Source organism: Coenobita brevimanus, chromosome 86, assembly GCF_032717465.1.
Source record: "Coenobita brevimanus isolate Jiangsu-jjx chromosome 86, ASM3271746v2, whole genome shotgun sequence".
Lineage (NCBI taxonomy): Eukaryota > Metazoa > Arthropoda > Malacostraca > Decapoda > Coenobitidae > Coenobita > Coenobita brevimanus.
The window spans coordinates 23,171,524-23,187,277 of NC_137039.1; the positions used below are offsets into that span (position 1 = coordinate 23,171,524).

Genomic DNA, 15,754 nt, shown 5'->3' on the forward strand with positions numbered 1-15,754 from the left:
TAAGAAAAATAAAGCGCATGGGAAGAGGTGTTAGGGAGCTTTCTTCACCGACTAAAATACAGGTCATAGACTGTAATAATTTTCACTGCTACAAGTCCTTATAAAACGACAGAGTACTAGAATTGTCCCGAGTATGAGCGAGTTAATTTCACACGCCAGTATTCCGATACTTGATTACGAGAGGCTCCTATAAATTTCCCTGAACTGAATTAACTTACTTAACTTTAGGTGTAATAAATTGTAGATCCCTGCTGACCATGAGGGACTTAATTTAGCACGTAAATATTCAGATAGGCGACCTGATTACTTTGATGCGTTGCCTAATTACGCTGAGTGATTAGTTTTATAGGTAATTATTTAGATGATTGATTAATATTCGGGCTCCCACGACTCACTGGTGGTGTGGAGGCCGGTAGAATAGAAAATATATATACCGTACGTCATGGGATGCGGAGGATTAAAAAGTCGTGTGATCGGGAGAGGCCAGGCAGTATTTCACAGGATAATCCCCTTTGATACGCAGTGCAGGAATCAAAATTCAGCCCTTCACTGCCATCATTTTATTTTATTTTATTTTATTAGTTTATTTGCGATCAGTAGACGATTTTATGTTTATCAGGAAACAGGTGTAATAGTGGAAGGGTTGCAAATAAACTGTACTGCAACTTTTAGCAACGATGGCTCATTATTAAACCCTTTCAGTCCGATGATTTTTTTTGTTTTATTGTTACACTGAATTAAGGACAGACCTCTTGTAGTGAAAGGGATTTGTGAAGGCTGTCTAACCACTTCAATTTGAAAGATATTTGTTGTCGGGGAAAATATCGTTTGGGGTGGCAAGATGAAACACACACACACACACACACACACACACACACACACACACACACACACACACACAACTTTACTGGAACGAACGGGTAAATCATCCCACCACCAGACAGTTTTATTCAGCCAGAGAGCCTCTGTACTGAACCCATCATCGATACAGACCCTCTTTACCACAATAAGGAGGGCCGGCACCAGGAGGAACATGAGACGTCCTCGGAATGAAAGGGACAGTTTTACCGTGTCGTGGAAGTAGTTTAGTTTGTTTTCTCCTGTGCCACTCCCACTACATGACTGCTAAATCGTGGCTGCATTTAGGTCCCTTAAGGCTTAGTGACGAGGTAGGAATGAGTCTTCTTGGTTAGCTTGGTCGTCGAAATCAACTCCTGACTACAAGTGGACATCAGTTGGGCTGAAGGAAATTTGGAATCATTATCGTTAGAACAAACACGCGTTGTCGAACCATCCAGTATTACTAGACTTAGCCTTCAACTGAGCCGAACATGGTTATACGCTTTTCACTTCAACATGGCCCAGATTTATAATGTTGCGTCTTACTCCACGCAGCTCAAAGGCAGAAAAAGACAGTAGTACTTCATTGTACCAGCACCATACTCCAGTGTTAATCTACCGTTACACTTCAGCATTCAAGATGGAAAGATGGTAATTTTAGGCCAAGTCAGAGTAAAAAGAGCACTGTGAATATTGTTGTCAGGATGTAAGAAACGCACTAAACCATATTCTCGTTAATTATGTAGGCTTCTTACTACACTTCTTATTGATCCTGCATTCTCTCACTGAAAGGCTATCTTGTTTTAGTTCATTGTCCATGCTAAATCCGTTATTATTTAGTTCGTTTGCCAGTACACGGTTTGCTTTGATAAGAAAGGCTCTCAGGCGATGAAGAGGTCAGTGGAGATTATATCAAACCCCTTCTACTTCATGAGAGGTGTCTTTGAAGGTGAATACAATCGTCTGAGTAACAGGAGTAATATATTAAAATGTACCGAAGGAATTAGTATCAGTGTGCCATCTGTTTTTTTGTCCGTATTTAAAAGTTACGAATTGCATACCGCAGGATTTGTAACTTCATCAAACCGATGACGTATTTCTTATTCTTGCCATCTCCAGACGGTTTTATTCACAATAGGAGAGAGACCTTAGAGCGGAAGGGTTAGATATACTGTACCATTCATTGAACCTCTTCACTACTTAGAGAGAGAGAGTTAAAATCGCTAATATAGTACTGGATGTTGGGTAATGGTATATGAGATAAGGCGACGTGGAGTGGTGGGGTGGTGGATGGATTAGTGATGATGGATGACCCTGGAGGTATTTGAGTAGTGGAAGTCTTGGATGAACTCCGGGATTAGACGTCTGGCCGTGCCCCTAGAATCACAGCACGTATTTAACTGTTTTACGTTTGTGAGTTTTGGGCTGCGAGGAAGTTGAAAATATCGACACCAATATTTTCCACAGTGTCAGGATTTCACGTATAAAATAAGTTAATATCGTGAGGAAATGGCTTTGGCGTAATATCAAGCACTTGCTGAGAACATTGTTTCGAGTCAGCCGTTAAAGAGAGAGAGAATGAAAAGCTAGATAGTCATTCCTCAAACTGAAACGATTGACGGTCATCGATTTTGTACTTTCCTTATTAACGACAAAGGCAAAGTATAAAAATTTTTCTGCAGGCACTTAGTATATTGTCAAAGTTAGTTTCACGCAATACTTTTCTGTTCTAAGCGCCATCTGTGCTAATACTATGAAAATTATAGATGGCGCTAGTTTCATCTTTCTTGTAGCACAAAACTTACAAGTGGTTAATTCCAGACGGTGTTTTTCAGCTCGTAAAAACCATCTCTCTGGAGGAATTAATCCATTCAGTCCGATAATTATATTAGTTTATTCTGCTACACTCAGGCGATTTTATTTTGCTTAGAAATGGTCCTCGTGTAGCCTAGGGTTACTGAAGGCTATAAGCAACCTCAACAATTTAAAAAGTATGTTGCAAGTTGAATAAAATCGTCTGCAAACATCGAGAATAAGATGGCCAAAAGACGTCACCGGATTGAAAGGGTTAATGAAGGCTGTATCTAGCCCCTCCAGTTCGAAAGGGCTCTCCACATCCAGATGAGCTTGTATGTGAATGGCAAGATTAAAGAAAGGCGTCATCGTAGTAAAGGGGTTGTTAGTCATGGTAGTGAAGGGGTTGTTACCTATAGTCATCATAGTGAAGGGGTAGAGAGTTATTTGTATTATTAGCATTCCGACTCTTCCCCACTATTATTATTTTTTTTTTTATGCAAGGAAGAAAGAACCAAAGGCCAGGAGCTCGCAAGATTGTTCCATCCAAGAAAAAAAACAAAAATAAGATAACAGAGCCAAATTCAAGATTCGTTCATTTCCTTGTTGTTGTTGCTGTTGTTGTTGTTGTTCCGGTTTCAACTGAATCTAAACCCGGTGAACTGCAGGCTGAAGTCGGTCGTCTGCAATATACCATCCTCCTTTCGGGGGATAGGGAAGGAGTTGAACATAAAGAGCCAGGAACGGGAGAGGGGCGGAGGAAACACAAGTATTATAACGGTACTAAAAGTTTATGTATGCAATTTTTTTTCTATACTTCAGGCAATGATTGAAATATAAAAAAATGACAGAAGAAAATGGAAGAACCTGACAAGAAGGCGGGAAGAAAGACGGACGTAGAAAACCAATAGAAAAAAAGAAAAAAGAAAAGAAAGAACGGGTGAAAGGGAAATTGAAACCAGACAAAAAAAAAAAAAGGTGAGAAGAGTGAACAGGAAAAACTGGTAAAACAAAGAGAGAGAGAAAGAGAAGAGTTCACCTTTTTTTCCTCTCGTGGACAAGCATTTAATAGCACAGGAAAAATACGCAGGACAGGGGGGAGGGGAGGCCTGGTTTAATAAGGACAGAGGGGGAAAAAAGACGGCGCGGAAAATGGGAAGAGGTACAGTGAACATGGATGAATAAGAGGAAAATACGTGCGAACTGGGAGAGAGAAGAGGAAAATACGTGCGAAAAAGGGGAAGTAAGAGGAAAATACGTGCGAACCAGGAGAGATAGGAGCAAAATACGTGCGAACAAGGAGGAATAAGAGGAAAACATGTGCGAACAAGAAGTAAGAGGAAAATACGTGCGAACAAGGTAAGATAAGAGGGAGAGGCGTTGAGCACAGACAAAGAGAGGATAACAAGGAAGCAGAGAACATACTAAACAGAAAGGAAAGAGAAAGGGAAGAACTGATGAACGAGGAGGAGGAGGATATAGAACGTTAAAACGAGTAGGAAAGAGAGGAACTTGTGTATAGCAAAGACGGAAGGAGAACAAGAAATATAACAAGAGGAGACAGGAGGGGAGGCAGATAGAATAAGGAGGAAGAGAGTGGTGAAATTAAAGAACAGTGAGAAAGAGAGCTGAAAGGAAGAAAAAAATATAGCAGTGTTTAAAAGAAAGAATGACTAGGAAAGAAAGAGGGGCAGCAGGTTAAACAAGGAGAAAGAGATAAAATACAGATAAGAAGATATAGAGGAAAGCAGGGAAGAAAAAAATGAAGCGCTAAGCAAAGGGGAAAAGGATAGCAAAACACGTAAACTAGAGAGAAACGAGTAAAACGGATAGAGAAAGTGAGAAAAGCGAGACTTAAAAAGAACTTGTACTCGTAAAAAAGGAAATGAAAGTTTGAGAAGAAGTGAAATTAGTAAAACAGGAAGTAAAAAGGGTAAACAAGGAAGAGAATGTGAGAAAACCGGTAAAACAGGGAAGAAAAAAAACAGAAGAAAAATCACCAACTTTCCCTCCATCATCATCATGTGGAAGGGAGCGTGGCACCGAAGAGGACGTGGTGGCGAAAGTGGTGTTGTGTGTAAATAGAAAAGAGAGGGAGCCGAAACGAAGGCTTCCCCCGAAACCAGGACTGGAGCCGTATCATGCACCTCCACCCATTTGACTTGGATCTGTGTTGTGAAAGGGAAATGTTTTTTACTACACACGACACTGCCATTTCTACATGTTAACTTCTAGAATTTCTCTCAGCTGAAGAAAATCGTTTAATATACAGTTTAAATAATATTCCTAAGTGTACCGATGGCAGAGAAGGATTACTCGTGATTGTTTTTAAACCCTTTGACCACTAGGATTTCTCTTGGATTGAACTGAGTACCCATATGCACCAACCCTACCAAAAGGGTTAAGGAGCTTACATTGGGTTTACGTTTGAGTGGACTTTACGTGGTGTGGTGGAGACAACTGAGGCGGAAGGGAAAGGTTTGGCAGTGCTGCAGGACCCACGCTATGAAATCCACCTGGGAGGCTCAGTAAATCACAGTGAAAACGGATTTGATTGAGGTTAACGGCGTGCAAAGCGTTGGCAACTCTCGATCAGGGAGACCCGGGGAACATGTAGTTTCCTAACTCTGAGGACATTATTAACAAGGTTTTTTAAGTCTTGACCTCGAAAAGTTCACAGGCTGGTGTAGCAACTCTGATTGATTAACCTAACATCGTGTGCGGCCTGACTGAACAGCGTTTAATCTTTGGATGACGGGAGGTTTCCCTGTGATGTTTTAAAGTTGTCCAGTGTTAGCCGAAGTAACATAACGTCAGTCGTTAGCCGCCGTATATGCGTCAAGGGGTGACCTCCGAACGTGTGAGGAGTAGCCTATCTGTGGACGCATAAGGGGTGAGGTGTGAACGGCCTGGACAGCTGGGAACGGGCTGACGTGTGAGTGCAAGCGGTGAACTAAGGATGTGAGGGTGAGGAGGGAACGCACTGTAGGAGTATTGGTGTTAAGGGTGAGGATGCCAGAGCGTACCGGCATGGGGTCTCTGGCGTGTGTGTGCTGGAGGGCCGCTGCAACCTGCCTCAAGTCCTCCCTCGCAGGTAAGACACACCACCCTCACCGCAACACACATCACCTCGTTCGCATCACACCTGCACGCCAGCACTCAACGCCAACGCACGGCCGATAAAGCTTCTCTTGATGGTGCACGACGCAAGATCGTATGTAAAGTTAGAATGGCCTCTCCGATTCTGGATAAATTCGTCTGCGGTAGCCAGATTGAAATACCGTAATGTCTTTAGGAATTTCGCCAGTATGAATGCACGTAGGTAATTTGTTCCGGCCAACACCAGACGAATTTATTCACTCGGTAGAAACCCGTAGCAGTGACAGGACTAAAGGCTTAATCCCTTCACTCTGAGGACACCTTTTTTTATATCATTCTGCTCACTCCAGACGATTTTGTACCTCTTGGAAGGGAGTGCTCCAAGTAAAGAAGTTACAGAATAGACTCCATTCACTCTTTCAATAGGCGACGTATTTTCGAGCTGAATAAAATCGTCTGGAGGCAGCAGGAATAAAATCAAAAACATCCCACCGGACTAAAGGCGTTCGTGGAAGGTCGACACGTCCTCTGGATCAGTGCACGCCTTTGACATTTCCTTTTTACGATGTTGCACGTGTGATGCGCTTCAGAAGAGCACGAACACCAAGAAAAGTGTTTATGTTAGGCACGACCGGAAACGGGGGGGAAAAGATGCATGTGCAAGATAGAACGCACGTAAAATAAAAAGGATGTACAGTATTAGATATTCTGTGATGAAAGTGTACGTGCAGTGAAATATGCATGCGGTGTATAATATGAATAATGCATATTAAAACACGTCTTTCGTTGGATGAAAGATGCATGAACAACAAGCAGTGCATGGAAAGAGAAAATGCACGTCTGTTGAATAAATGCACGTGATAAAGGAAGATGTTAACGTAAATGGTGCACGTAAAAGAAGACAAAACGCACGTGTTGTCGTGAAACATATGTATAGAAACTATAGTAACAGGAAGGATGCACGAATAATGGAGGGAAATTGCACGAAAAGTGGAATGTGCATGAAAGATAGAAGTAGTGCACGCAAAATATCAAAGCACGCACGTTTGATGGGGCAAAGTGCACGCAAAGGAAACTCGAGACCTTAACGCATTACCTACGCACGCCACTAACACACGCACTTTAAACACTGAATATCCTCACGTCAATCAACTTCTCCTGAAACTTAACCACACGCACGCAATCTAATAATATCCACGCTGCTTAACTTTGCACGCAGTTTAACCACACGCACCCCATTTTAAAACGAAACGCATTGCATGGTCTTTCACTACTGCATGATTTTTGAACGATGGTGAACGGTGCATGAGGTCAGAATTTCGGACATGCTTCAGGAAAATGGAAATGAACAGTGAATTTTTTGAAGCCATATTCTCGTTGGCTTAGAAGGCATCGTAGCACTTTTTTCATAGCTACTTATTTTTTTATATACACCTAAGTATTTTTATTTTTTAGCTGTGTTATTTATTGTCTTTTTAATCGTCTCATGGTAGGGACAACTCTTGATTATCTCTTCCAGGTAACGCCAGGTGATTTTACTCAGGTGAGGGTGAGTCATAGGAGCCTGGGAGTGTTAATAGGAATCTCTCTCTCTCTCTCTCTCTCTCTCGTATGTACTTGTTCTTCCCCACTGTTAAGTATTAAGTATCCCTTGATGTTGTTATTATTATTATTATTATTATTATAATTATCATTATTATTATTATTCAGGCCTGTATTTGGTTGGCATGGTAGGCTTTGTAACACATTTTTCTCGGCGACTCATTTTCCATATTGTACCTTGATATTAATTTCGAAAAAGAAAATCCCTTTATTTTCGACACAGCATCAGTTACATACAAGAGGACATTGAGGTGTAATATGCAGAATAAATCACTAAGGAAGAGGTGTTACGAAATTTCCGAAGGCACTTAAAATACGCCGCACATTACCAGCTTCTGTATCTTATCTACCAACGCCGTATCCTGTAAGAGGCTTCCAGGACAGACGGATCCCCAGGTATTTGCGTCAGGAGGTAGGATTCTCAAACTCCCACCATCGATTCCTTGCCCTAACTTACATTCTTATTTTATTAGGGGGAACTAGAAACATGGGAAGCGTCTGTATTTCTTGTGTTTTTCCTTCTTTTCTCTTTTTTTTTTCCTTCTTTCTTCCTATCCGCAGACCAAAATAACTCAAGATATTTTTTCTGTAGGGGTAGCAATAGATTTGGGGTAATTCTGTACCGTCGTTGTTCTTTCTGTCCATTTGTCTGCCTCTCGCCTCCATGTCACCCTGTCCTCCACCATCACCTGCCCTCTCGCCAACTCACACCCTCCTCCCACATACAACTCCACCCCATCCCTCCACCTCTTCTTCGGTCTCCCCGTCCCTCGTCACCCACACTCCATTCGATCTCCCCCTCCAACCCCCTCTCCGTCACATCTTCGGTCTCCCTCTCTCTCTTCACCCCACTCCATTCGATCTCCCCGACCCTCTTCACCCCCACTCCATCTCATCATCCGTCTCCCCCTCCCTTTTCACCCCCACTCCATCTCATCTTTCGTCTCCCCTTCCTCTTCACCCCCACTCCATCTTAATCACATACTGTACGTTCTAGCCATTTACTCATTCACGAAAAACAGATTAGGGTTACGACTCGAAATTGCTTGTCAGTTTGTTATAGCGGTTTTGTGTGAACCTGCAAAGATCCCTAAACCCTCTCAGCTCAGTTGATGACCAGGCTTAGTCACATTGGGTGGGGGATGAATATGACTAGTAACCAAGGAGAATCATTCGTGCCTCATAAATAATCACATCGAATATCATGCAGCCACGACATGGTATTTGAGTTTGGCAGCGACACGGTTCCGCTAGGTGAAAAATGAATGAATGAATGGATGGATGAATGAATGAATAAATAAATGAATGAATGAATGAATAAACAAATGAAAGAATGAATAAAGATATGATTGAATGGATGACTGACTGACTGAATGAATGAATGAGTGAATGAATGAATGAATTGATCATTGAATGAAATAAATAAATGAATGGATGAGTGAATGAACTACGTCAGTGAATCGTGGCTCTGTATAGCCTTTCTTGCCATGTCTCATCTCCTCTCTCAGGCCATACCGTCTTACGTCCCTCCATCTCGTTCCCGGGCTGCCTCTCCTCAGGGAACCATCGTACTCTCTTTATCTTCGTCGCCTTAATACACCTTAACACCTCTTCCTCGCCGGTTTATTGCTCTACCTATGGTCCTTTCACGTTAACTTGGCCCAGGCTTTCTTCCTTTTATGGCATTCGTAGATCGATGGCAGGAAAGACACTACTATGGCGCTGCATCCGTTAGCACTTTTTCGTGACTAGCATCATAAGTGTTAATGCATTGTTAAAAGTCAGCGTTAAGGAGAGGGAGATGGTAATTTCAGGCCACATTAGGATGAAAATGATAGAGTAGGATTATATAGTTATGCTATCTAAGTCTCCCAAGTCCAGAAGAATGGCGCCTTAAGTTTGAGGGCTTCCACCAGGCGCAATATCACCCTGGGCGCAGTTTAGGGGCTTGGTGGGTGGAGAGGGGCTTCGGGGGTTGGAGGGGGCTTTGTGGGGGCTTCATGGGGCTGCTGCAGTGGAGAGGGGAGGGGGATATGAAGGCACGGGAGTAATGGCCGTGCTCTTAAACCTGAGAGGGCCAAGGCAGAGGAAAGCGACACCCACCACTGTACACGGACATTTTTAGAACGCCTTTGAGGGTGAGGTGTTGTCAGTCTGCATTAGTAACAGGTGTTGTCAGTCTGCATTAGTAACAGGTGTTGTCAGTCTGCATTAGTAACAGGTGTTGTCAGTCTGCATTAGTAACAGGTGTTGTCAGTCTGCATTAGTAACAGGTGTTGTCAGTCTGCATTAGTAACAGGTGTTGTCAGTCTGCATTAGTAACAGGTGTTGTCAGTCTGCATTAGTAACAGGTGTTGTCAGTCTGCATTAGTAACAGGTGTTGTCAGTCTGCATTAGTAACAGGTGTTGTCAGTCTGCATTAATAACAGGTGTTGTCAGTCTGCATTAGTAACAGGTGTTGTCAGAGTTTATTAGTAATAGGTGTTGGCAGTCTGCACTAGTATCAGGTGTTGTCAGTGTGCATGTAATCAGTCAGCATTTTAGAGGTACACTAACAAGGGTTTTGGCATCCAGTATTTCAGTCTTCCTTCCACCCAACAGTAATATTCTGCTTAGGAGGCCCTTGGGAGTAAAGGGTGTAGAAATCCATCTCCTGCAGTGCCATCACCACGAAATGTGCCCCCTCAGCTGAAGAAAGGGTTGGGTGGAAGAAGAAAGTATTGTCGCCATGTTGAAGGAATGGTTTTGTGTTTTGCATCTGGAGACATAGCTTTATTATTATTACTGTTATTATTATTATTATTATTATTATTATTATTATTATTGTTGTTGTTGTTGCTGGTGGTGGTGGCGTTTTGTTGCTATTACTTTTATTATTATTATTATTATTATTATTATTATTATTACCATACTGTTGGTGTCGATTTGTTGATACTGTGCTTGTTCCTCGTTCTCTTCTTCCATCCCAGGTCACTGTCGACTGATTTTTCAATTATCATCGATCACTTCACACGTAATGGAAACGGAAAAAGGTTGAGCGAAGGTTTTTGGCGTTGCAGTGTTGCCCTTACTGATGTGTCAAAGTGTAGTGCACAAAAAATGATGAAGGCTTCTTTTGAGAAAGAGAGAGAGAGAGAGAGAGAGAGGGATATTTGCATGACTAACAAATATTTTTATAATGAGAGAGAGGGGGGGGGGATATTTGTATAATTGACAAATATTTTTATAATTGAGAGAGAGAGAGAAAGAGAGAGGAATATTTGTATAATTGACAAATATATTTATACTTGAGAGAGAGAGAGAGAATATTTAATTGACATGCCTCTGGTGGTACACAGACACACACCAGCACACTCACATACCATCACACCCACGCACACATACCAACCAATACCGACATACCAGCACACGTACATGACAGTGCGTACACATACCAACACACCAAATCAGTCTCACACAAAATACGCACATACACACATACCAGGACACACATGCTAACACACACACACACACACACACACACACACACACACACACACACACACACACACACACACACACACATGTCAGCATTTATACTCATGCCAACAGTGACATACATATACCAACACATGTACATACACAAACACGCACATACCTACACACACCCACACATGCTAGCTGAAACACATCTACTTACTTACACACACACATGCCAACACTCACATATTCCACAATACACATAACAACACTCATATGCCAAATCAAACGAGCATACCTACACACACACACACACACACACACACACACACAGGCGGGTCAGTGAATGGTCCATTGTAGTGTTTTTATACAGAGAGCTCAAGGTTCCCTACACACACACACACACACACACACACACACACACACACACAGCAAGTACATGTAACCCAGTGGCATCCTGTATAAATGTATATGTGTATGACCGTGTGTAAGCCGTATGTATGGCCCCACAGGTTTAAATATACAGTATACTCCGTTATGTATATCTGCACAAGCATATAAGAATGTGTATTTTTGTGTGTGTGTATACATCTACCTTTATGTTTTCAATAAATGTGCACTGTATGTAAAAATTTATGTGAATGCATAGTGTATGGATGTGTGTGTATGTAATGGTGTTTGTATATTACTCTTGGTGTGTGTGTGTGTGTGTAACCCGAATGATGTGTATGCTTGAAGGTGTGTATGTTTATGTGTATGTATGCGTATGTGTGTAGCCATAAAGGTGTGCATGTTTTTGTGTATGAATGCATGTGTGTGTAGCCATAAAGATGTGTATGTTTTTGTGTATGTATGCGTATGTATGTAGCCTTAGAGATGTGTATGTTTTTTTGTGTGTATGCGTATGTGCGTAGCCATGAAGATGTGTTGAGAAATAAGCATAATCTCGTCACTCCACTTTTACTTTACCCAGCAAGTACGACTATGGCATTAGGCGTATCACGTGCATAGTACTTGTGCTAGATTATCAGTGTGTGTGTGTGTGTGTGTGTGTGAGAGAGAGAGAGAGTCTGTGTATGTGTATAGAATGTTTGTAGAATGTGTGTGTGTGTGTGTGTGTGTGTGTGTATGTGTGAAGCTCTACAGTAAGGCCTTATCAGTCGCCAGTTTTAACATTCTTCTGTGCTACCAATTGCCCTGAAAATTACAGAAAAATTATATTTTCACCCCTTCAGTACGGTGATATTATTTCTTGTCTACTATTACTACTGCCGGACGATTTTATTCATCTTGGGGTGACGGTTTATTGGGAGGAGGTCAGTGTAGGCCAAATTTAACCCCTTTAGTTAAAAAAAATATATCAATAGCCAAGTGAAGTCGTTTGGAGGCAGAGTGAGGGAGATTAAATTCGCCTGCTGCCTTCGAAACTGCTTGGCCAGGCTCATGCAATTTACTGGACGGTGTGAGGGGTGGTGGGGAAAAGGAGGTTTTTTTTTTTTTTTTTTTTTTTTTTTTTTTTTTAAATCCCTAACTTACGAGAAGCACTGCCTGTATCTGAGGTGTAAAGTGGTGTGTGTGTGTGTGTGTGTGTGTGTGTGTGTGTGTGTGTGTGTGTGTGTGTGTGTGTGTTACGTACGGGTATGTGTTGATCTTTCGTATGTAGCCTGTGTGTGCGTTTGACTTAGGGAAATGGGTTAAACCGTGTGTGTGTGTGTGTGTGTGTGTGACGTACGGGTATGTGTAGATCTTTCATATACAGCCTGTGTGTGCATTTGACTTAGGGAAATGGGTTAAACCGTGTGTGTGTGTGCGTGTGTGTGTGTGTGTGTGTGTGTGTGTGTGTGTGCGTGTGTGTGTGCGTGTGTGTGTGTGTGTGTGTGTGTGTGTGTGTGTGTGTGTGTGTGTGTGTGGAGAGAGATCAGCGGGCCTGGTGTCAAGGAGAGGCGGGCCAGGAGGGGGTAGAGGGGGTGAGGGGAGGGTGGGAGGGGGAGTGATAGTGAGAGTGGAATGTATATGCCAACAACACCTTACTGTTGTGGTGGTGAGGCATGATGATGTGTTGTGGTGGGGGCAAGAGAAGTGTGGTGAGGTGTAGTGTAGTGTAGTGGGAGTTGAGTAGTTTAATGTATTGTACTGGATAGTGTAGGGTAGTATAGTGGTGCTTGTGGATTGTAGTAGGGGCTTCGTACTGTAGTGTAGTGTAGTGCAGTGAAAGTTAGTGAGGGATCTGTAGTGTTGTGCTGTATAGTTTAGTGTAGTGTTGTGTTGTGTGGTGTAGCCTTGGGTAGTGCTGTGTAGTGTAGCGCAGTGTTGATAGTGTAGTGTAGTGGGTTTGGTAGTGTAGCTTAGTTTAGTATTATGTATCCTACCCGTAGTGTTCGGTATTGTAGTGCTTTGTAATGTGGTGTAGTATGGTGTTTGGTAGCGTAGTATGTAGTGTAGCTTAGTGTGGTGTAGTGTAATGTAGTGTAGTGGGGTGTAGTGTAGTGTAGTGTGGTGTAGTGTCATGTAGTGTAGCGTTGTGTAGTGTAGTGTAGTGGGCTGGGCAGAGAAGTGAAAGGAAAGCTTTGTCTCTTTCAGGACACGTGTGTGGCTCTTGCACAAAACATACGATTAATACTGAATAAATGAATACCCGCAGAATCACCACCACCATCATTATCATCATCATCAATACCCGCAGAATCATCATCATCATCAGTACCCACAGAATCATCATCATCATCAATATCCGCAGAATCATCATCATGTTCGTCATCAATACCCACAGAATCATCATCATCATCATCATCATCATCATCGCTTCAGGCCATCAAGCTGTGCCTAAAATTAGACTTAGGGTCGTGTCTTAAGTGGCATTGGAGCTTTCCTAACACCTCATCGTTGGCGATGTGTTTTGCATATTACACCTCAGCATTTTCTCATATGCAGTTTATTTCGTTTTAATACCGACGTAGGATAGTGAGGTGTAGCGCATAAAATAAATCGCTAAGGACGGGATGTTAGGAATTCAGTAACCCCAAATACGATCCTATATTTCAGACCAATGATTCACAAACGGATTTAACATTAATTTTGTGTCGTAAGTATATTTCTTAGCACCTTTCCATCGGCTGTTTATTTTGCCTGTTGCACATTATTATCCTCTCGTCACTGATGCGCACGGTCGATAGTAAGACAGTTAAAATAACATATGAAAGAACAGTAAGATGCAGTAGCCAAACTAAATCGCTAAGGGAGAGGTTGCACGAAGTCGCCTGTGCCATATACAACCCAGCATTTATTTGAATTATTATTTAGGCAGAGGGTGCAAGGATGGTCGAGTAGTAAGAGTGTTGTTTGGGAGTGTTTTTCCTGGTATCAGTAGTCAGGAAGGAAAGGTTTCAGTTCTGTGGCACTACTCGGAGAACAATGCTGTATAGAGACTTATTATTTTGCGATGTTCATCTGTGTTTTACCTTGATATAAACGCAGTGGTGTTCCTCGGCCCTGGGAGTCAGTTGCCCTTCAGGCCCCGTTAAAGCACGGCGTCAGTGTGTATATTACTGTCTAAGCTGCCCGACCATGCCACTTGTATACCAGCCACTCGCTACAGTACATTCAGTAACACACAGCCTACGAGAATTTATTGTTGTTTTATTGATATTTACTATTTTCACTGCTACTGCTGCTACTGTGATCCGCTACAAAGCACGAAACACAGGATTAACCTAGTCCAGACATGTACAGTATATGCTGACAAATATCCAGCAAATACTCGCACACTACAACCAACACAAGGCTAACTTTGACCTTGCCTAGTGACCCTGACACTTAAATGGTTGCTCTCAAAATACAACCCCTTCATCCTTGGCTTACCATTAACCCTTCCACCAAGATTGGTTTAAATTAGAAAAAAAAATAATGTGATCTTGCCATGAGACCTAGTCCTTTGAACAAATGCTCGTAAAAAGAGTAAATCATCCCTCTTGATTGACCCTCAACTCTTCCATCAAGTTTGGCCCGAATAAACTTGGTAGCAACTGTTTTAGTCATTTTCTTCAGACAGACACACACACACGGGTCGAACCTTGGCCTCGCCGGTGACCTTGGTCTTTGACCGAATGTTTTCAAAATAGAATCACATCGTTCGTGCCGTACCGTTAACCCTTCTGCCAGGTTTGTTCCAGATCGGGTCAGAACTGTTTAATCTGGCCCAACCGTCTGACCTTGATCGTTGACTCAGTGAAAAAAAAAAGGGGGGGGGAGGGGGGCCAGTCTCTTCGCTCACTCCGTCTTTTCATTAAGCTTGGTTAAAATCGAATCAAAACTGAGAAAAATGGTACACAACAACTCGGTTCTTTCATACATGTAACAGGATTCCTTATTTGCATATCTAGTCAATAGTGACAGAGTAGGAAGCAGCATCCACAAACCTTTAGCATTTCTTTGGATTCTGGAGAGGCTGTGCAGGCCACGTTGGGAGGCTTCCTTATATAGTGCCTCATTCCAGGTAGGCGAGGATGTTTGGTAGCACCTTTTTCTCATCGTTAACATTCTTTAACATCATGGTATACCTATTATTGCCTTGTACGGTGTTTGCAGCGTTTATTATCGACATAGTTTGCAGTAGTAACATACAAGAGAATGTTAAGGTGTAATGTACAGAATTGATCGCAGAGAAAGAGGTGTTACAAATTCTCCACAGCCAGTAGGAACACGGTGCATGAAATCTTCGTTATCATCCACCAGGCAGTGACTCAGTGTCCTGCCTTGTTCCTTCAGCTATATTAAATATGTCAGTTTTGTGGACATGCAAAATAAAGCATAAGCGTAAATATTATAAAATTACAGTATCTTCATGCAGTTTCTCCTATGGTGGTGGTAAGGTTAAAGTTGCAAGGTAATTGGATATTGACGTGTTCATTTTCTCACGCCGAGGAGTGCACGGGCAGCGGTTTTCCGGCCAGTTTGCAAGGGA

The 15,754-nt window shown here is 42.3% G+C and overlaps 1 protein-coding gene across 1 annotated transcript in view; it reads left to right on the plus strand.

The window, feature by feature from the left end:
* The first annotated feature begins 5,664 nt into the window (after positions 1–5,664).
* The window catches only part of LOC145410605 (uncharacterized), a 128,420-nt gene continuing 118,330 nt past the window's right edge, over positions 5,665–15,754 (plus strand). Inside the window, exon 1 of the mRNA XM_080280719.1 lies at positions 5,665–5,728. Coding sequence (XP_080136845.1) covers positions 5,665–5,728 — 64 coding nt within the window. The remainder of the gene's footprint in view (positions 5,729–15,754) is intronic.